Source organism: Suncus etruscus, chromosome 10 (assembly GCF_024139225.1).
Source record: "Suncus etruscus isolate mSunEtr1 chromosome 10, mSunEtr1.pri.cur, whole genome shotgun sequence".
Lineage (NCBI taxonomy): Eukaryota > Metazoa > Chordata > Mammalia > Eulipotyphla > Soricidae > Suncus > Suncus etruscus.
In genome coordinates this window covers 37,625,702-37,648,078 of record NC_064857.1, presented here as the reverse complement: position 1 = coordinate 37,648,078, position 22,377 = coordinate 37,625,702, and the positions used below count along the sequence as shown (strand labels likewise).

At 41.6% G+C, this 22,377-nt stretch overlaps 2 protein-coding genes and 1 non-coding gene across 4 annotated transcripts in view; 2 read left to right on the top strand and 1 right to left on the bottom strand.

The window, feature by feature from the left end:
• The window catches only part of LOC126020739 (farnesyl pyrophosphate synthase-like), a 340,408-nt gene that overhangs the window by 145,872 nt on the left and 172,159 nt on the right, over window positions 1–22,377 (top strand). The window lies entirely within an intron of this gene.
• The window catches only part of ASH1L (ASH1 like histone lysine methyltransferase), a 178,512-nt gene that overhangs the window by 104,385 nt on the left and 51,750 nt on the right, over window positions 1–22,377 (top strand). Inside the window, 4 exon segments of the mRNA XM_049782187.1 lie at window positions 9,341–9,435; window positions 18,348–18,421; window positions 20,619–20,664; window positions 20,770–20,878. Of these exon segments, the coding sequence (XP_049638144.1) occupies window positions 9,341–9,435; window positions 18,348–18,421; window positions 20,619–20,664; window positions 20,770–20,878 (324 nt within the window).
• On the bottom strand, window positions 258–361 carry LOC126021667 (U6 spliceosomal RNA). Its single transcript, XR_007500161.1, has one exon. It is a non-coding gene; the product is annotated as a U6 spliceosomal RNA (small nuclear RNA).

Sequence of the window (22,377 nt, the reverse complement as noted above, 5' to 3'; positions counted from 1 at the left end):
ACTCCTGGCTGTGCTCTCAGGAATCACTCTTGCTAGTTTTCAGGGTCCCAAATGGAATGTCAGGGTTTGAGCTGGGGGTTGTCTGCTTCATACAAAGTAAGCCCCTTGATTGCTGTACTTTCTCTCCATCTTTAAAGTTAGATTAACAGGTAACTTTTATCTCTGCAGTTCTCTTCTCACTCTTTTTTCTTTTATAATATCTCCATTTAAGCACTCTTATTACAAACATGTTCTCTTTTCACTCTTTAACTTTTTTTTTAAATATGGAATGCTTCGTGAATTTGCGTGTCATCCTTGCACAGTGGCCATGCTAATCTCTGTATTGTTCCAATTTTAGTATATGTGCTGCCAAAGCGAGCACTCACTCTTTAACTTTAAAGCTAGAACATCCTGTGCATTTAACAAGACTTTATTATTCCTCACCTTTCCACCATTATGTTTTCAGTATATTACTAATTTCAATTAGTGTTTCTTTACCTTTTGTGAGTTTGGAGTGAGAATGTACATCTGGCAGTGCTCTAGGGTTGCTCCTGGCTCTACTCAAGAATTATTCCTGGTGATGTTCAAGGGACATGTAGCATGCTAGGGATCAAACCCACATTGACCATGTATAAGGCAAGCTCCCTACCTTCTGTACTATTACTCTAGCTCCTACATCTTTACTAGCTTTAGCTTTTGTCTTTTGGTGGCAGTCTGGGGTTACTCCTGGCTATGCACTGAGAAATCGCACCTGACTTGGTGGGGACCATATGGGATACAGGGTGATCGAACCGCGGTCTTTCCTAGGTTAGTGTGCACAAGGGAGACACTTTATGCCCCATGCTACCTTTAATAAATATCTTTAACAACATGCTAAATCTCTATCTCCATCCTCTTTTCTGTTTGCATGTTACTGGTAACATAGTGTATCGCCAAATAAAAATTTATAATTACGTTTGTCTTCTGGGGGACACATCCAGAGGTATTCAAGGCTGGCTTTTGACTCTTCACTCAGGTATCAGACTTGGAGGGACTCAGGAGATTGGCTGTTTGTAAGGCAAGCATCTAACCCTTCTGTATTACTGCTCTGGCTTATAAGTAGCATTTACCATGTTTTTCTTGTAGTTACTTATCGAGATTAAAGTTTAACAGTTTCTATCCTTATTATCCCTAGAAGAGAAATGTTTTATATAAAATACTTTATTTAAAATTGTGTATCACATAGTTGACATAGTTGATCATACAATTTTCTAGGTATGCAGAGAGAATTGTTTGTTTGATTTTTTTTGGAGGGTCACACCCGGTGACAGGTTACTCTTGTCCAGCACAGGAGTTACACCTGGCTATGCGCTCAGAAATCACTCCTGGTTATGAGGATCATATGGGACACGGGATCAAATCCAGGTTTGTCCTGGGCAGCTGCGGTGTGCAAGGCAAAAGCCCAACCGCTGTGCTTTCGCTCCAGCTATTGTAGTGAAATTATTTTAAAAAAAGAGTATGGACCAGAGTGATAGCACAGTGATAGGGCATTTTTGCCTTGCACACAGAAAACCCAGGACAGGACAGACCCAGATTTGATCCCTGGCATCCCATATGGCTCCTGAGCCTGCCAGGAGCAATTTCTGAGTGCAGATCCAGAAGTAACCCCTGAACGCCACCAGGTGTGGCCCAAAAACCAAAAAATAAAAAAAAAGTACAAGGACAAGAAAATTGGTGACAATTATTGTATCTCACAACGAGATCATTAAATCGTAAGAAGCTTTAGTAAGCTGTTGTTGCTAGATGATCGTTCTGTTATTTCTTTTGTTTCTGAACATTAGATGGCTTCAGATACACATTGTCATCCTACTTGGATGCCAGTATTTTAAAAAAAAAATTGGAGCTGTCACACAGCTGCAAATGCACTAATATGGTCTAGGAATTCCAAGCACTATTGCTGATACTGCTGCTTTTGTTTTGCCCGGCCTTCCAGAACTATACGAAGGCGCTGGTGGGGTTACTGAGGAGGGTTCCTATACTCCAAAAAAGTTGATGTCAACCCAAATAATGACATACTTGGAGTTTTGGCATACCTGGAGCTCTGTTTCTGCAGAGAGCCATAAATGAATGCTGAAACAGGACCATTGGCAAAGTGGCGATGATAATGGATGAGTACAGCAGGCATGGCTTCAGGAGAATAGGATTTAGCTTTCCCTCTCCTTTGGAGATGGCAAACTAAGAAATTAAAAAAAAATTTTTTTTTTTTTTTTGGTTTTTGGGCCACATCTGGTAATGCTCAGGGATATGGACTCAGAAATCGCTCCTGGTTTGGGGGATCATATGGGACGCCAGGAAATTGAATCATGGTCTATCCTAGCTGCATGCAAGGTAAAATTTGCTCTACAACTTGGCGCCATCACTTCAGCCTCTAGGAAATAAATTGTTTTGGGCCATACCCACTTGACACTCAGGGGTTACTCCTGGCTATGCGCTCAGAAATAGCTCCTGGCTTGGGGGGGACCATATGGAACCCCGGGGGATCAAGCCGTGGTCCATCCTAGGCTAGCGCTTGCAAGGCAGATGCCTTACTTCTAGTGTCACCACTCTAGTCCCCCTAGGAAATAAATTTTTAATAATAATTACTAATACTTTTTGTGAAGAACCACATCCAAAAGTTGGTTTATAGGTATGTATTTGGGTTTTTGGCAGGGGCCAGGTCTTGCAATGCTTGGAGTATTATACAGTATCTAGGATCAAACCCAGACTCTCAGAGGTGAATGGAATGTACTCAACTTCCTTGGGGGTGTTGGTAGACATTGCATTATCCCTGGTGATGCCCAGTGGTAACTCCTAACCCAGAACTTGCTTGCCATTTCGAAAAAGATCATTTGGTTCCTAATATGAACTGGAATATATCATACTATCATATTAGTCAAAAATTGGGAATTCTGATTTATGAAAGTTCAACCCTTCAGGATTAGGGATTAAGAAAATTTAGGAGAAGTGCCTTATATCACCTCTATAGCTGTTATGCAGAAGCTTGACTGAATCTTTTTAAGGCTAAAGAAAATAATCTTGTTAACTGGCATTCTGTGGCCAATAGTTTGTATTGTTCTTGCCCCCTCTAGTGAGAGTAAAGTGACTCCATGGCATTAAATTGTTTTTGATTTGTCTATTCTGATGGGCTTAATAATAGATGCACAATTTAAGATAAGATTTAAGTGAAAACAAAAATTATATTCATGAAAACACTTTTTTTTTTTTTTTTTTTTGGTTTTTGGGCCACACCCTGTGACGCTCAGGGGTTACTCCTGGCTATGCGCTCAGAAGTTGCTCCTGGCTTCTTGGGGGACCATATGGGACGCCGGGGGATCGAACCGCGGTCCGTCCAAGGCTAGCGCAGGCAAGGCAGGCACCTTACCTCCAGCGCCACCGCCCGGCCCCATGAAAACACTTTAAACATGAAGGAGGAAGGAATTTTGGAAACCTATTTATATTTGAACTTTCAAAAATGATACATTGAGTGAAATGGTCACCAAAATACAACATTTTTTGTTGTTATTTGTGGTACCTAAAGTAGGTTTTTCCTCCTCTTACCCCTCTTCCTGCTCCCTCCTCCTCCTCTGTTGTTTTTTATACTGGGATGCAGTTTGGTACCAGGGATCAAATTCAGGCTGTGTGCATGCTAAGCATGCATTCTGGCCATTGAGCCATTTTCCTAGCCCCCCAGGTTACTTATAATTAATTTATGTATTCATATCATTATGTTTATTAGTGATGTTTAATAGGCTTTTAGTCTTCTTAAAAATATTAAGATTCATTTGGGGTCTATTCTAGGGAATAGGTTATGTATGCTTGAAAAGAATAAGAGTCTATATTGTTTCTTTTGAATGGAATGTCCTATCTCAGTTATATCCTCCTACATATTTTCAGTTTGAAGCCATTCCCTTGAGAATATTGTTTTGAAAGTAAACTTCATCAACCATGTAAGAGATTTGCTGCCTCTGGAGGGGAAAGAGTTTGGGGACTAGTCATTTTCTCTAGTGTAGAACTAGTAAAACACCTGCTTTGCATGCTTGAAATCATGTCTTTGATCCCCAGTGCCTTCTAATTGGCCAAGTGTGATTCCTGGCATTGGCACTGCCTTTTTAATTCCCCATGCCACAAACTGATTTCTTCTGCAGCCAAACTTTTGTTTTGTTTTTGGCTCACACCCTGCAGCCCTCTGGTTACTCCTGGCTCGGCACTCAAATATCGCTCCTGGCAGGCAGGGGGTACCATATGGGATGCTGGGATTCAAACCACCGTCCGTCCTGGATCAGCTGCATGAAAGCACTTTCACCGCTTGCTATTTCTCTGGCCCCAAGCTTAATTTTTGATGACAAGAACATAAGATAAAGGGGCAGGAAAGAATTGTTCCTCTGAAACTAAAGGGATAGTAAAGGGATTAAGATACTTATTTTACATGCAGCCAATACAACTCAGTCACTAGCACCTTGTGGTTTCCCCCTTGAGCTATAAATAGCTCCCAATCACTCCCAGTTGTGACCCAAAGAAAGGAGAATGTTTCTCTGTTCTAGTCCTCAGACCCCATAAACCTGAGATCTACTGGACACCAGAGCAAAGGGATCATTGGTATTCTTTGGTGGGGACTCACAAAAACTGAGCTTCTAGAGCCCAAAGCCAGTAGCACAGTGAGTAGAGTAATGCCATGCATATGGACCAACCATTTCAATCCCTGGCATTGCTAATGGTCCCCAAGCATGCCTAGAGTGATTACTGAGTGCAGAGCCAGAAGTAACCTCTGAGCACTGCTAGTAGCTGTTTCAAAAAAGAAAAAGAAAAACTGAGATTCTAGATGTACACACCAACTTCTTTACAGAAGCTATTATTAACTTCAAATGAGATAGAGGGAAAACATGTGGTGCTTGCCAGCCACTTGGGAGTCTCATGTCCAGCATATAGCCCTCTTTCACAGAACATCTATGTTTTGGTCAACTGCTTCTGCACATTGCTCTGTGGTTATGATGAATCTATGTACAAATGAAGAGTTTCTCAAACTTTTTATTTTACTACAACATGGTTACTACAACATGGATAGAGATGTGATTTAAACAAAATAAATCAATAAAAGAGAGACATATACAATGACTGCTGTCATTTGTGGAACATAAAAAAAAACAAGGTATGGGGTTTGAGAGGTAATACAAGGGGTAGATTACTTAATGTTGTACATGGCTGCCCCAGGTTCATTCTCCTGTATCCCATATGGACTCCCAAGCACTGCCAGGAATAATTGAGAGTATTGGGCCAGGAGTAACTTGATCATTGCCAGGTGTAGTCCGAAAACTACCCCCAAAAAGGACATGGTAAGGTTACAGACAATGACCAGTGATAAAACACCCTTGGACTCTTTCAGAAAATTGGGTTTATCAATGAGAAGGAGGAGGGAGGCAAGGACTTTAGAGACTGGTAATGGAGGGGTATTGGCATATTTATGATCATTATAGTGCAATATAATTTTGTTTGAAGCATAAGCACTATTTCTTCATCGTTTTTGTTTTTGTTTTCTCTTAAAAAAAATAACTACAGGGCCGAAGAGATAACATGGAGTTAGGGCATTTGCCTTACATACAAAAGGACGGTGGTTCAAATCCTGGCATCCCTTATGGACCCTCAAGCCTGCCATGAGTGCTTTCTGTGCCTAGAGCCAGGAGTAGCCCCTGAGTGCTGCTGGATATGACCCAAAAACCAAAACCAAAAACAAACAAAAAAACCCTACAGGGCTCCAAACTATAGCATATAAGACGACCCCTGGTTTTCGGTTGACTTTTTTTTTTTGTTTCAAAAGTCTTCTTTTATGCCAGAAAATATGGTATTTAGAACTTAATCTGTGAGTCATTCAATAATCAATCAATAACAGCCTAAAAGCCTGTTTTGAAGTCAAAAAATTAAAATAAAAGCCTAGGAGTCAAGAGTACAGAAATTAAAACACTTGTCTTGCATGCTGCCATCTTCCTTTAGTTCCCGGCCCACATTCTTCACCTGAGCACTGCTGGGTGCAGACTTGTACATGGACAATCTAATTTTGATCCCCAGCACCACTTACCCCCAAGTCTCACCTGGTGTAACTGCTGTACACTGCTGGGTATGCCCCAAAACCAAAATAAATATAAACAAAAGTAATAACCTAAGGGACAGCCAAAGTAATAATTTGCATTTACATGTAAAATAGTATGAATTGCAAACTACCTTTTTGATGAGAAAAACAAGTTTTTTGTCTTTTTGGTTTTTGGGTCACACCCGGCGGTGCTCGGGGTTACTCCTGGCTCTATGCTCAGAAATCACTCCTGCCAGGTTTGGAGGACAATATGGGATGCAGGGATTCGAGCCAACGTCCTTCTGCATGCAAGACATGCAAGGCAAACGCCTTACCTTCATGCTATCTCTGGCACCAGTTTTTTTTGTGTTTGTTTTTTTTTAAGTTTTTAGTTTTTGTGCCACTTTCTTTAACACTCAGGTGCTACTCTAATTTTGGGCTTAGGGATCACTGCTAGTGCTCAGGTCCATGCAGTGCTAGGGATTTAATTGGGACCTTCTACATGCAAAATAGTCATTTAGCCTGTTAGGAATAAATACCCTAAAGGACATTTTTCCTTTACACAGTATGTTGTATTAGTCTCCTTTTGTTTGTATGTTTGTTGTTGTTTTATTTTGGTTTTGTTTTGGGGTCATACCTGACAATGTTCAGGAGTTACTTCTGGCTCTACGCTCAGAAATGCTCCTGGCAGGCTCAGGGGACCACATGGGATGCCGGGATTTAAACCATCGACCTTCTGCATGCAAGGCAAAAATGCCTTACCTCCATGCTATCTCTCCGGCCCCCTAGTCTCATTTTTCAACTTCAGTCATATATAAAAATGAAACCTTTCACAAATTCTGTTCAATTTAAATACGTTATGACTACTCTTCATTCTTACAGGAACAGAAATATTTGTCCTGGTCATTTAAACTTACAATGATATAGAAACACGTATATACACACACAGGGTCCTTTGAACTTACAGTTATACAGAAACAAGTGTACACAAACATGACCTTAAAGGTGTTCAGAATGTTCAAAACAAAAGTAAAAGAAGGGACAGGAGAGGTGGTTCAGTGGACTGAGTGCATGCAAGAGGCCCAAATTTGATTCTCAACACCACATAGTCCTGTCACAGAGCCCTTAGCAGCTCCAAGCACTGTGTGTGACCAGCAACAACAAAAATACCCCACAGCTGAGTGCAGCAGGTCAGGTGTTTGCCTTGCACTCTGCTCAGCAGGGTTCAGTCCCAGCACCCTGAGCATACCCAGAAGTAACGCATTGCTCAGTAAAGGGGAGACCCAAAACAGGTAAATAACCTTTTTTTCTTTTTGGATCACTCCTGGCAGATTCAGGAGACCACATGGGATGCCGGAATTTGAGCCAATGACCTGCATGAAAGGCAAACGCCTTACCTCTGTCCATGCTATTTCTCCAGCCCCTCAGCTAAATAATCTTAACCTACAAATTGACAAACAATTGAGAGTGTATATATGCTATAAAAGAGAGGGGCCAGAGAGATAGCATGGAGGTAAGGCATTTGCCTTTCATGCAGAAGGACAGTGGTTCGAATCCCGGCATTCCATATGGTCCCCTGAGCCTGCCAGGAGCAATTTCTGAGCGTGGAGCCAGGAGTGACCCCGAGCGCTGCCGGATGTAACCCAAAAAACAAAAAATGCTGACCACGGATCAAGTGTGGCCCAAACAATGAAAGCAAATATTTTAAAAATGGTCAACCTTGACCAGGAAGTAGGAAAGCAATTTTATTTAATATCATTCATAATAATATGTCTTAGACATCAGTATTGCGTGGGGTTTCACCAGACAGTGCTCAGAGATCACTGTGCTGGGATCATGTGCTCAGCCCATTTAGCTACCTCTCTAGCCCTAGATAACGTTTTGTTTTTTGTTTTGTTTTGTTTTGTTTTGGGGCCACACCCGGCGTTGCTCAGGGTTTCTTGGGTTTTGTGTGGTGTTTGGGTTTGGTTTTTGGCTACACCTGGTGCCACTCAACCATTACTTCTGGCTCAGCACTCAAAATTATCACTCCTTGCAGGCTTGGAGGATCATATGGGATGCCAGGTGTCAAATCTGGGTCGGCCATGTAAAAGGCAAATGCTCTACCTGCTGTGCTATAGCTCCAATCCTTTTTTTGTGTGTGTTTTTTTACGACAGTTCTTTACAACTCTTAAAAGAAACATGTCAATCCTCCCTTATTTTCAGAACCATTAAGCCAAAATACCCTGCAGCCCTCAGGGGTTACTCCTGGCTCTACACTCAGAAATCACTTTTGGCTGGCTCAGGGGACCCATATGAGGTGCCGGGACCTGAACCACCATCCATCCTGGGTCAGCAGCGTGCAAAGCAAACACCCAGCTGTTAGTTATCTCTCTGGACCCCAGGAGTGGTTTTTGAGGATAGAGCTAGGTGTAACCCCTGAGCTACACCAGGTGTTTCTCTCTCAAAAAATAATAAATAAATAAATAAAAACTGAAAAAAAAATAGTAAGTGAATGGAAATTGAGTGAGGGACAGGTTTTATCTTTCATCTTCATTCGCTTTGATCTATTAGATACTAATATTAAGGCAGATCACTTAACGTGATAAAGCAACTGTTTCTCAAAGCTTTCCTCTCACTTTCTTTCCAGAATGACATAAATGATATATGTGAAAGTACTTTATAAATTATACATCATTAACTGACAGTAGGGAATTTGCCTTGTACGTAGCCAACCCAGGATGGTGGGTGATTCAATTCCCAACATCCCATATGGTTGGTTCCCCGAACCTGTCAGGAGTGATTTCTGAGCGCAGAGCCAGGAGTAACCTCTGAGAGCCACTGGGTATGACCCAAAAACAAACAAAAAAAGACAATCATTATGATCAAATTTGAAGTAGAAATTCTCTAAACTGTTCGGGAATGTCCATTTGATTCTCATGCCTCCTAAGTGGCAGTACTAGAAATGTAGATTCTGAAAATACTATATCATTTTTTCTAAATATATATTTAAGATTTAAACACTGTTAAAATAAGTAGTACTGATAGTAAGTTGCGCCTCCCCCCCCCCTTTTTTTTTTGGAGGGGTGATGGATGGGGCTCCCCCATCCGAGATGTTCAGGGATTAGTCCTGGCTCTGCACTCAGGAGTTACACCTGGTTGGCTTGAAGGGACCATTGGGGATTCTGGGGGATCAAAGCCAGGTTGGCTGCAAGATCCTGCCTGGGAGTGAGTCGCTTTTGTATTTAACCGCAGGAGGAAATTTTATTGCCTCTAACTGTTCCCATTCTTTTTTGATCACAGCCCAAAGAGCCGATTGATCCAATTAAAGAAAGAGAAACTGGAGTATACTCCAGGAGAGCATGAATATGGCTTATTCCCAGCTCCCATTCATGTTGGTGAGTATTCAGTGTACAATATTCATGATATTGCTGGGGATGGAAAATTTCTTTTTCTTGGATTTATTTCTATGCCATTCATAGTTTTAGAGCCTTTCTTTACCATTTTTGTTTGGGAGTGGCGGGGTGGGGGCTTCCAAAACAATTACTAGGAAGCCTAGGCTATTCCAGTGATGCTGGTCAGCCAGGTAAGTGGTTCAAAACTGAGGCTTAAGGTGGTGCTGCTGAGGCCCCCTGGGGTATACCCAATAATACTCGAAACTGTTATACCAGTGATGGAACTAGAGTCAGGTACATGCAAAACATTTGCCTTAAAATTTCTGTCAGCCCCCTTCTTTATTGTTTAACTTATGTAGTAAATCCCCTCTTTATTTAACACCATGGAATAAATCTCTTTTTCTTAGAAATTAGTTTATAGGGCCGGTGAGGTGACGCTAGAGGTAAAGTGTCTGCCTTGCAAGTGCTAGCCAAGGAAAGGACCTCAGTTCGATCCCTGGGTGTCCCATATGGTCCCCCAAGCCAGGGGCAACTTCTGAGCGCTTAGCCAGAATTAACCCCTGAGCATCAAACGGGTGTGGCCCGAAAAACCAAAAAAAAAAGGGGGGGGGAGGAAAAAAAACTAAATTAGTTTATAAATAAAATTATAACAAATCAGTTTTACCTTAGGCTAAGTGATACAAATAAGAGTTAGGTCCTTTTCACCTAAATATTAGTAACTGTAAATGGATGCAAACCTCTTTCTTCTCTTTCCCTTTCTCTCTACCCACTTCTCTCTCCTCACCCTGCCTGCCCCTTCTTTCTCACCTTCAACTCTCCCACTCCAAAGAAGATTTTTTTTTTCTTGCTTTGTGTTACATTGTTGGGGGGGGTGGTCACACCAGGCAGTGCTTAGGGCTTACTCTTAGTTCTCACTTAGGAATCACTCCTGGTTCCTAATGTGGTATTTATTTTATTTTAGCTCAGGATGTTTCATATGGGATGCCAAACTATTTCCCTCCTGAGTGCTTAGTACCAGCACTTTTAATGTATAGACAAATTATACAATAAAGATTAATTTGCTTTAATTTTTCTGTATTAGTAGTTGTAAAGAATTTAAATACTTGGGCCTAAGAGACAGTTTAGCTGGTATGAGGCCATTACCTTACTTGATATCAATCTGGGTTTCATCCTTGGCACCATATATAGACCCTCATCCTTCCAGATCTGATCATCAAGTACAGAGTCAAAAACTAAGCCTTCAGCCATCTTCTGTATGTAAACATTTCAATGGGATTATTGTTACTGACCCTACCCTGATCGTAATTGTGTCCTACCCTAGGGTGTGACCTGGCATTCTGCTCTCACCCTAGGGTGGTACCTGATTCTGCTCCCACCTTGGGTGGTACCTGATTCTGGGGGGAAAAGCAAAGGTCTGTGGAAGGCAAAGGGCTTTTTGGCTAGAACTGATGCTGAGGCTTTTGGCTTCAGTCTTGTCCTCCAAATAAAGCTGAATTTGCACAAGCCTGACTGTCTACTAGCCGTACCCGCCGCTTCACCTCAGACCGCAGGCTAAACAGGGTGGCAGACGCGTGCTCCGAGCTGGAGGGGAAAGACCTCATTCTCCATCCCTCCATCAGTCAACCCAATCAAGGGCTGACTTGCAACACAGCCATACTCGATATAACATAAAATGTAAAAAATAAAATAAGGTTTAAAGACTTAACTCTCAGCTAAGTGATCGTACTAGTGCCTATGAAATATTTGTTTTATTTTCTCAGAATTTAATACCAAACATAATTTGAAGAAACTATTTCCTCCCATCAGGTCAGAGCCATAGTTTTTCAGAAAATTTAGGTATTTCTGAACCCAGCATCATGATACCGAGGCTTTAAGATGATAATAAGTAAATAAAAAGGTTCTGTTTAAAGAAAACATGACAGGAGCTGGAGCAATGGTGCAAGCCATAAGGCATCTCTGCCTTGTGTACTCTAGCCTAGGATGGACCACGGTTCTATCCCCCAGCATCTCATACAGTCCCCCCCACAAGTCAGGAACGATTTCTGAGTGCATAGCCAAGAGTAACCCCTGAGTGTCAACAGGTGTGTTCCCCCACCCCCACCCCCCCAAAAAAAAGAGGACAGTTTTGTGTTGAATAACAGCCCTGGGTGGGGCTGGATGGTGATGGGATGGACGGAGGGGCCTTTCTCTGCCAGCACAGGCCACACGTCTGCAACCCCTTCCAGCCGGCAGGTCTGCAGGTTCAAGATAGCGTAGGGGAGAAAACTCACAGGCAGTCAGGTTTCAGGAGACATGAAGCTTTCTTTATTCAAGGCCCTAGCCTCCTAGGCCAGTGATCGGCAACCCTTTTTTTTCAGCTGAGCCAAATCTCGCCAAAACCACGATTGAAATTTATTTTGAGAGCCACACAGGGCGTGCACTGACAGAGGCTAGGAGCAGAGTCCTGACTCCTGGAGTGGCCGCCCGGCACACAGAAGAGCCAAATTAAAATTGTAAAGAGCCACATGTGGCTCGAGAGCCGCAGGTTGCTAACCATTTAAGCAGCCTATTCCACTGCCCTGTCATCTTAACGTGTTTCTTCTACCTCCATCCTGCCAGCTCTCTTCCTGACTCCCCCCTCAATCAATCCTCCAAATCTCCCCTCCCGCCCCTGAGGTAAACCTTTTGATACCTCTCAAAGACCCCTCCCTGAAATGGGCAGATCTTACCCTCAGGTAAGGTTACATAGGAAGATGGGGGTGAGGTTACAGTTTTAGTCTTACAGTTTTACCTGATAGGTAATTGGCTTATTTAGATTTATGATTAAGTTCAAGGTTACTTATAAGGATATAGTTAATCGGTTTTTTGCTTTCCTTTGTTTTGTTTTGGGGGCCACACCTGGTGGTGCCCAGGAGATACTCCTGGATTTGTGCTCAGAAATCACATCCAGGCTTGGGGAACCATATGGGATGCCAAGGATAGAGCCCAGGTCCGTCCTGGGTCAGCTGCATGCAAGGCAAATGCTCTATCACTGTGCTACCACTCTGGCCACTAGTTATTAGTTCATTTTAAAGGAATTAGAAAGACTAATGGATTTATCAATGTTTTCGTAACATACCTGGCTTGAATAGTGATCTAAGAGCCCCAGAATGAAATCAATTTAAATACAGTTTTTTTTCTTTTAGTACTCATTTTAGTCGTTCTTTTTTTTTTTTTTTAACTTGATTTAAAGAAAATGCATCACATAGTTGATTTGTTGTTTCCAGGTGAGAGCAAGTTATTTTAAAAAGAATAGAAAGAAAAATTATAAAATAATAGAGAAGAAAAAAGATAAAAGGTAGATTAGCAAGCACATTTATCAAAATTACTATATCTTTAATGAAACCATCAATACAATGGCATACAGTTTAGTAATCTCTTGTTAGCTGTCCATGTTAAATTGGTGCATTTCTATAGAGATGACAGGATCAAACAGTTGTCCAAAAATTCAAAGCCTTATTATTGATATTGTGGCTTTTAGGGCCATGTTCTTAGCTGCCAGATTTCCTGAAAGAAAGAAGATATGGGAGGAGGGTGGCCACACTCCAAAAAGTCCTAGTGATCTCAGCCCCAAAACTGGCGTACCTGAAGTTTTGTCAGATTGGTTTCCCCTAAAGGGAATTGTGGAGGGGTGATGAGGCAAAATCATCAGGAAAATGATGATTCTTTGTGATGGATACAGCAGGGATGGTTTCCACAGGACAGGAGTTTGGCCCACCTCTCCTTCCAATGTGACCAGCTTTCTGCTGCGTAGCCAATTTACTCATGACCCAACACTCCTGACAGGCTCAGGGACCATATGGGATGCATATGGAATCAAATCCAGGTCCATCCCATGTCAGTCGCATGCAAGGCAAATGCCCTACCACTGTGCCATTGCCCTGCCCAGTCTCTCCTTTTTTTAAAGGGTGTTACTCCCATTTGTACTCAGGAGGGAATCTGGTATTACTCCAGGCATTTCTCTCCCAACTGGACTGAATAGTTGGATGCTCAGACTCAAGGATATAGTATTGCATAGCCCCTCTAATTCCAAGGACTACCAGAATCATCCAACAGTGCTCAGGAGCCTCCAGTACTAACACCACTGGTCAGCGTCCCATGTGTTGATCAAACCATGATTAGGCATTTGCAAAGCCTGCATTTGGTCCCCACATTTTAATCTTTCAGACTAATTTGACATGAATTCTGTGAATAAAGTTGTTAGATAATCCAGATATGTGTAGCTCAGTGGTAAAGTACCTTGCATATGTGAGGTCCTAGAATCATTCCTTGAACTATAAAAATAATAATGCAAATAGGGGCCAATAGTACAGAAGGTAAGGTATTTGCCTTGCATGCAGATGAGCTGGATTCAATCCTTGGCATCCTATATGGTTCTTCAGCCCACCAGGAGTGGGCTGAATAAATATATAATAATGTATATAATAACAAAATATATATAATAAAACAAATAGGGCCAGGGAAAATCATAGAATAGATTGCATGCTTTGCACCAGGTAGACTTGTTCAGTTCCACACACCACACAGTCCTCTAAATACTACAAGGTATGCCTCAGGTGTTCCCTCCTGATGCATTTTACCATGAAGTCAAATTCTGTTAAGTAACTTGAGAGGCAGAGTTTCACTCCTATTTGATCATGTCCAAGGGCTATAACCAGTGCTTTTCATTCAGGGTTTTTCTCCTGGTGCTGCTCAGATCATACCTGGGCCTCCTATATGCAAACCTCAACCTTTGAGCCATCTCCCTGGCAAAGATTAATACTTTCAAACATCTCATGAAATCATATTTTTTTTATTTCTTTAAAGAAATGTATTTCGGGGTGGGAGCAATAGCACAATGGTAGGGCATTTGCCTTGAATGCAGCCAACCCGGGACGGACCTGGGTTTAATCTCCAGCATCCCATATGGTCATCCAAGCCTGCCAAGAGTTATTTCTGAGTGCAGAGCCAGGAGTAACCTGAGTGCCACCAGGTGTGGCCCAAAAGCCAAAATATATAATAAACCTATTCCAAACAAAATCAGGGGACTTTATGATAAGCACTTACTCAAAATTTATATTGTGTTTTTACTTTTGCTGTTAATTGAAAAGAGTGCCATATTAGATTAATCAGGAAAGAATGATCTTTTCCGCTGATAAACTATAACTATAATCCTTGAGGTTCATAAGCACCCCAGCCATGTCCCTACTGGCACATATTCCTCCATACCACCGCCTGAGAAGCATTGAATACTTTTTTCTTTTTTTTCTTTTTTTGGTTTTGTTTTAGGTTTTGGGTCATACCTGGCAGCGCTCAGGAGTTACTCCTGGCTCTATGCTCAGAAATCGCTCCTGGCAGCCTCAGGGGACCATATGGGATGTCGTTATTCCAACCACCGTCCTTCTGCATGAAAGGCAATGCCTTACCTCCATGCTATCTCTCCGGCCCCAGCATTGAATTCCTTTTTGGTTTTTGGGCCACACCCGGCGGTGCTCAGGGGTTAGTCCTGGCTGTCTGCTCAGAAATAGCTCCTGGCAGACACAGGGGACCATATGGGACACCAGGATTCGAACCAACCACCTTTGGTCTTGGATCGGCTGCTTGCAAGGCAAACGCCACTGTGCTATCTCTCTGGGCCCAGAATTGAATTCTTGAGTCTGAGCATTGACCTTATCTACCTAGTTGGCAAAGTATCAACTGAGACTTCTTGGGAAGTCCCTTCCACCACAAAAATGTATATTCAAAATGTTTATCAGCCTAAAATATTAAATGCTTTCTAGTAGAACCATAGAGATTGACAGATTATTTTTGAGGTTTAGGCCACACCCAGTTATGCTTAGTATTTATTCCTGGCTCTGCTTTCATGGATCACTCCTGGTGCAGATTATATGTGATGCTGAGAATTGAACCTAGGTCAGCAAAATAAAGAAAAGTACTTTTCTCGTTGTACTGCCTCTCCAGCCTGTAAAACACATGTTTTGCATGCAGAATACCTGGGTTTGGTCTCTGGCATCACGTAGTTCCCCAACCACTTCCATGAGAGACGACCTCCAGATACAGCATCTGGGCACCACTGAGCATTTCTCAGTAACTAAAATTTTAATTGAAGATTATGGGGCCGGAGCATTGGTGCAGTGGTCGGGCATTTGCCTTGCATGCGGCTTACCTAGGATGGACTGTGGTTCGGTCCCCTGGCATCCCAGATGGTCCCCAAGCCAGGAGCAATTTTTGAGTGCAGAGCCAGGAGTAACCCCTGAGCATCATCGGGTATGTCCCAAAGAACCAAATAAAATTTAATATTTTAATTGAAGATTATAAAAAGTTTTTGAAGAAAATGTAAATTTTTGTTTCCTTTTTGTTGGGTGGTGATTTTTTACTTAGGCAGTGTGGAACACAATTGCGCACAGCCCTGCCCACACCTTCAGGGGGCAACAAAAGCACTTTCTTAGCAGGTATGAGATTTTTGTTCAGTTCTCAGTATTGCATACTTCACCTACTGCAAGCACTGCCATACTTTGATAATGTAGTGCAGATTTTTTTTTTAGGTTTTTGGATCAGACCCAGCAGTGTTGAGGGGTCACTCCTGGCTCTATGCTCAGAAATCGCACCTGGCAGGCTCAGGGGACCATATGGGATGCCAGGATTCGAACCACCCACCTTCTGCATGAAAGGCAAATGCCTTACCTCCATGCTATCTCTCCCGCCCCTTTATTCATTCATTCATTTATTTATTTATTTACAGTGCAGATTCTTTATGTATATTTTATTTCATGAAGAATAATTCCTGGCTTATGATGATCTGTTATCTCTTTAACTACTTTTTTGGTATAAGGGGTACACCCTGCAATTCTGAAAGCATACTCCTGGCTCTGTACTCAGTGATCATATCTGGCAGACTCGGGAATAATATATGGTGTCAGCTGCATGCAAGGCAAAGACCATGACCACTGTACTTTCTCTCCAGCCTTCAGTTTTTTTTGTTTGTTTTTTTTGTTGTTGTTTGTTTGGTTTTTTTTTTGGTTTGGGCGACATCCGGTGACGCTCAGGGGTTACTCCCAGCTATGCACTCAGAAATTGCAATCTATTCTGGCTTGGAGGACAATATGGAATGTCGGATCAGCTGTGTGCAAGGCAAATAAATGCCCTACCGCTGTGCTATTGCTCCGACCCCTTGATTTGTTTTCTTTTTGTGCCACACCCAGCATTCTACTTCCTTGGTGCTCTAGGAATAATGTGGTGCCAGGATCAAGCCATTGTCACCTGCATACAAATCATACTCATTGAGCTCTCTCCAGCTCCATATCATAAATCTCCATGTCAAAAGTTGAAGTATCTCAATAGGAATTATGATTAGAAAACACTTAGAATTAATCTTATATTGGGTATGGTAATGAAGAATAACAGGTAATAATTGTAACGAGTAATGAATTCAATAATCAATTTTAGTATCTAGTTTTCTTTTTATTTATTTTTTTTGTTTTTGTGCCACCCATTTGACGCTAAGGGCTATGCTCTTAGAAATTGCTTATGGCTTTAGGGACCATATGGGAGCCGGGGGATCGAATCTCGGTACGTCCTAGGCTAGCACTTGCAATGCAGAACCCTTACCTGTAACTCGACCGCTCTGGCCCCTCTGGTTTCCTTATTGACATTTATTGTTTGGTTGGTAAATTTGCTATGTTAATTTATTTTATATAACTACTATTAACTAACTACTGTACCAAGTGAAAGCTCCCTAGAGTGGAGTGCATGCTTTGCATGTAGGAGACCCTTTTTTAATTTTCATCATCACATTTCTCCCCTCACCCCAAGCATCACCAGCAGAAGTGGTGGTATCTGAGCACCTCTTGTATATGACCCAAAATCCAAACAATACAAATAAATAAATACTAAATTAAATAAATATACATACTTTTAGGGTCAGCACCAACTGTGATGTGTATGTATGCATATTTTACATTCCACGTGGAGTTTTGGTGTCAAAAAGCAACTAAAATTAAGAATGCAAAAATCCGGGCCCAGAGAGATAGCACAGCAGCATTTGTCTTGCAAGCAGCCGATCCAGGACCAAAGGTGGTTGGTTCGAATCCCGGTGTCCCATATGGTCCCCCGTGCCTGCCAGGAGCTATTTCTGAGCAGACAGCCAGTAGTAACCTCTGAGCAATGCCGGGTGTGGCCCAAAAACCAAAAACAAAAATCCAGGGCCGGTGAGGGTGGCGCTAGAGGTAAGGTGTCTGCCTTGCACGCGCTAGCCAAGGAAGTACTACGGTTCAATCCCCCGGCGTCCCATATGGTCCCCCAAGCCAGGGGCAATTTCTGAGCTCTTAGCCAAGAGTAACCCCTGAGCATCAAATAGGTGTGGCCCCCCAAAAAAACAAACAAACCAAAAAAATAATGCAAAAATGCATGATTGTAAAATCAACCCACGTGCCATATTTTCAACCCTAGGTGTACGGCTCTTAGGCAGGCCATGCTTGAAATAATCCAAACCAGGCTAAGGATGAAACACGTGTTTTCTGGTAATCTTCTCTCTCATATGAAGCACAAGCTACCTGCCAGAACTGTTGTTTTTATAGAATACAAAGCCACCCCAGGTGGGGGAAATATAGACATAAGGAATAAGGATAACTTAGCCTTATCCTGAGCCAGTCAAGCTCAGGTCTCCATGGAAGACAATCTCTGATTTGGGGTAAAGCCAAGTTGTAAACAAACAAACAAACAAACAAACAAACAGATACAAAGGAACCAAGGATGATCTTTGTTTTGGGTAAAACAAGGTACAGTCTAACACATATCAAAAATTGTATCTTTAATCAGTTTGTATATTATAAAGTCTATAATCTGTGTATTAGATTTTATGAGTATTTAACCTTTTCTGTGAATAGATATTGGAATTGGTTATGTTTTGTATGTTTCAGGAAAATATCTAAGGCAAAAGAGAATTGACTTCCAGCTTCCTTATGACATTCTTTGGCAGTGGAAGCATAATCAGGTAACAGAATCTATCTTAATAAGTTTTCATTAAGTGATAGAGGTGTGGGGAGGAGAGCCTTCTCTATCTCTTTGTTAATACTCTCATCCCAGGAAGTGTCCCTGTGAAGGTTAGAGACTTACAAAAAATGAATTCGCATCCATATTTAATGTGACCTATTTGCCTTTACTCAGACTTCAAAATAGCAGTAAGTTCCTGCTTTGCTTGGCAACCTTCTGTTAATATTATGGACTTTTATTTTGGTAGCAGAGATTATGTTCTGTAAAAATCCTGTTTGATGGAGATCTCAGGAGAATTTAAATGTACTGCCAGCAGTATTAAGAAATTTCCTTCGGGGCCCGGAGAGAGAGCACAGCGGCGTTTGCCTTGCAAGCAGCCAATCCAGGACCAAAGGTGGTTGGTTCGAATCCCAGTGTCCCATATGGTCCCCTGTGCCTGCCAGGAGCTATTTCTGAGCACTCAGCCAGGAGTAACCCCTGAGCACCGCCAGGTGTGGCCCAAAAACCAAAAAAAAAAAAAAAAGAGAGAGAGAAATTTCCTTCTGGGCCCGGAGAGATAGCACAGCAGTGTACAGCCGATCCAGGACCAAAGGTGGTTGGTTCGAATCCCGGTGTCCCATATGGTCGTGTGTGTTGTGTGTGTTGTGTGTGTGTGTGTGTGTGTGTTGTGTGTGTGTGTGTGTGTGTGTGTGTGTGTGTGTGTGTGTGTGTGTGTGTGTGTGTGTGTGTGTGTGTGTGTGTGTGTGTGTGTGTCCTCCCCTGTGCCTGCCAGGAGCTATTTCTGAGCAGACAGCCAGGAGTAACCTCTGAGCACCACCGGGTGTGACCCAAAAACCAAAAAAAAAAGAAAGAAAGAAAGAAATTTTCTTCTTTATATTTGTTGGCTTATTCTATTTGAAATTTAATTTTTATAAAATAAAAGGAAACAGCAAAAATATTTAACACTCTCCTACTTATAAAAGTCTTTAAATATACTAGGAACTAATAAAACTAAAGTGCTGTTTCTCCCTCTTGCTTTTCTAATTAAAAAGTTTCCCCCCGTGGGGCCGGGAAGGTGGCGCTAGAGGTAAGGTGTCTGCCTTGCAAGCGTTAGCGTAGGACGGACCTCGGTTCGATCCCCCGGCGTCCCATATGGTCCCCCCAAGCCAGGGGCGATTTCTGAGCGCATAGCCAGGAGTAACCCCTGAGCGTCAAACGGGTATGGCCCAAAAACCAAAAAAAAAAAAAAAGTTTACCCCCGTTATTTTTGTGTTAAGCTGATTCTAAATTAAGAATATTTATGAAAAAAAAAAAAGAATTATTTATGGAGAGTGCTGCTGAGAGATAGATCAATAGGCTAAGAGTATACTTTGCTTGTGGCACACCTGGGTTCAGTTCCTGGCATTGTATCATCACTTCAGTACCACCATTAGCGACCCCATTAGAGACCACCATTAGAGACATGAATATCTCCCAAGTACCACCAGTTGTTTTACACAAAATAAAATGAACAAGAACCATTGTAGGGGCCAGAGAGATAGTACAGATGGTAAGGCTGTTGCCTTTCATGCAGCTAGCCTTACTTTGATCTCAGGTATCTCATTTGGTCCCCACGCACCACTAGATATGGCCCCAAATCTCATCCCCCTACCTAACTTAAAAACCATTGGAGAGTAGGCATTAAGGCAAGTGAGGTAAATAGATATCTAGCTTTTACTAATCTTTTTTTTCTATTTTATGTAATCAGGGATCAAATAAAAGTATTTTTGGAAATCAGAACTAATGAATATTGCACTAGAGAAATAGCACATTAGGTAGGATGCTTGTCTTGCACACAGCCAGCCTATCTTCTGTGGTAAAACACTGCCCAATAATTGCCTCTATCCTATAAGCTTTTTACTAGTATTTTTTTTTTTTTTTTTTTTTTTTTTTTGGTTTTTGGGCCACACCCGGTGACGCTCAGGGGTTACTTCTGGCTATGCGCTCAGAAGTTGCTCCTGGCTTGGGGAACCATATGGGACGCCGGGGGATCGAACCGCGGTCCGTCCTAGGCTAGCGCAGGCAAGGCAGGCACCTTACCTCTAGCGCCACCACCCGGCCCCTACTAGTATTCTTTTTTCTACAAATAGAACATGGATAATTTCTTGTATTCTTAGTGATTGATACTGCTGCCTGGAATTGGAAGTTGAACACTATCTCAAATTTTTTTTTTCTTTTAGCTGTACAAAAAGCCAGATGTTCCATTATATAAAAAAATCCGTTCAAGTGAGTAACTTATTTTCTTTCTGCATATCATTCATTATTCTTCATTGCCTGACACTTAAAAATTATTTTGTATATGTACAAACTTTTTTTCTGTCTTCTCTCAAGATGTCTATGTTGATGTCAAACCCCTTTCTGGTTATGAGGCTACCACCTGTAACTGTAAGAAACCAGATGATGACATCAGGAAGGGCTGTGTGGATGACTGCCTCAATAGGTATTGTACTAAACTCATTCTAATAAAATCATATGCTTTAACATATATGCTACTTTATTTGGAGGGAAAAGTTAAGTAGGTTTTGTGATTTTCTTTCAAGTAGTTCTACAAAAATGTATAAAATCTAAGTACCAGGGAGATAATTCAATAGCTGAGCACATACAAATCATGCTTTGTGGGCTAGAGTGATAGCACAAGTTGGTGGGTATTTGCCTATATGTGGTCAACCCGGATTCAATCCCCGGCATCCCATATGGTCTCCCAAACCCTGACAGGAGAGAATTTTACTTGATAATACACTAGAAATTATACACTGAGCTAATTGGAAATTTTTAAATGTCAATTAAACAACATTGTGAATATAGTGAAATGTAAACTTTGAAATGTATGTAAGTAGGGAACTTAATCTTTGAGCCTTTATTCTTTCTTGAACACATATTCCATATGTCTCTGTTTCTTTTTTTCACTCCAGACAAATTGTTTTCTCTCCTGAACATGTATTCTCTCTCTCTTTCACATCTTTTAGTGCTTTGTTGTTCTTGGTGTTTTTTTTTTTTGTTTAGTTTTTTTTTGAGGAGGGAATGAAGGATGGAATCCACAATCAGTAGTCAATGTTCAGGATTTTCTCCTGACTCTGTGCCAGGAACCACTTCTAGCAGGGATCAGAGCACTGTATGGTTAACTAGGGATTGAACCTGGATCAGCTACGTACAAGTGCCTTACACATTGTACTATAACTGTGGCCTCCTCTTACATCTTTCTAAGTAATCTTTGTTCAATAAAAACTACGTAGCCTCATTTAAAAAAGTAGAGGGGTGGTTGAAGGGTGGAAGGGTGTTGTAGGGGCCAGAGAAATAGTACACACAGAGAAGTTTGTATGTAACAGACCCAGGTTCAATCCTCACAACAAATTCTTCCCTGAGCAAAATCATAAAGTGCAGCTCCAAAATAAACAAATGCATATCATACATAAAGCCTGAGATGAACTTCAAGGATAGGACTTTGCGTAGATGTTGAGGCCCTGGGTTTGACTCTCAGAATCATAATGAAAAGAAAGGTTACAACAGTAAGTTTTATTTTTAGCTTTCCATAAAACTATTACGTTGCTTAAGAACAAAAGTGTAGGAACTTGAGAGATAGCATAGAGGGTAGGGTGTTTGCCTTGCATGCAGAAGGACGATGGTTCAAATCTAAGCATCCCATATGGTCCCTCGAGTCTGCCAGGAGCGATTTCTGAGCATAGAGCCAGGAGTAACCCCTGAGCGCTGCCGGGTGTGTGACCCCCCCCCCTCAAAATAACTACTTTCTAACTTGCATGCCATTAATTCTTAGCATAGAACTGTATGATTCTATCTAGGAAGTCAAGACACTCATGAAAAATCAGTTTAATGATTTATAAAAAGCATTCAGTGTTTGCAACTTGAAATTTTTCAGTATTGCTATCTTTTAAAGTTATATGTTATTATCTGTTAAGCAACTTTATTTAAAAATTAATTTAG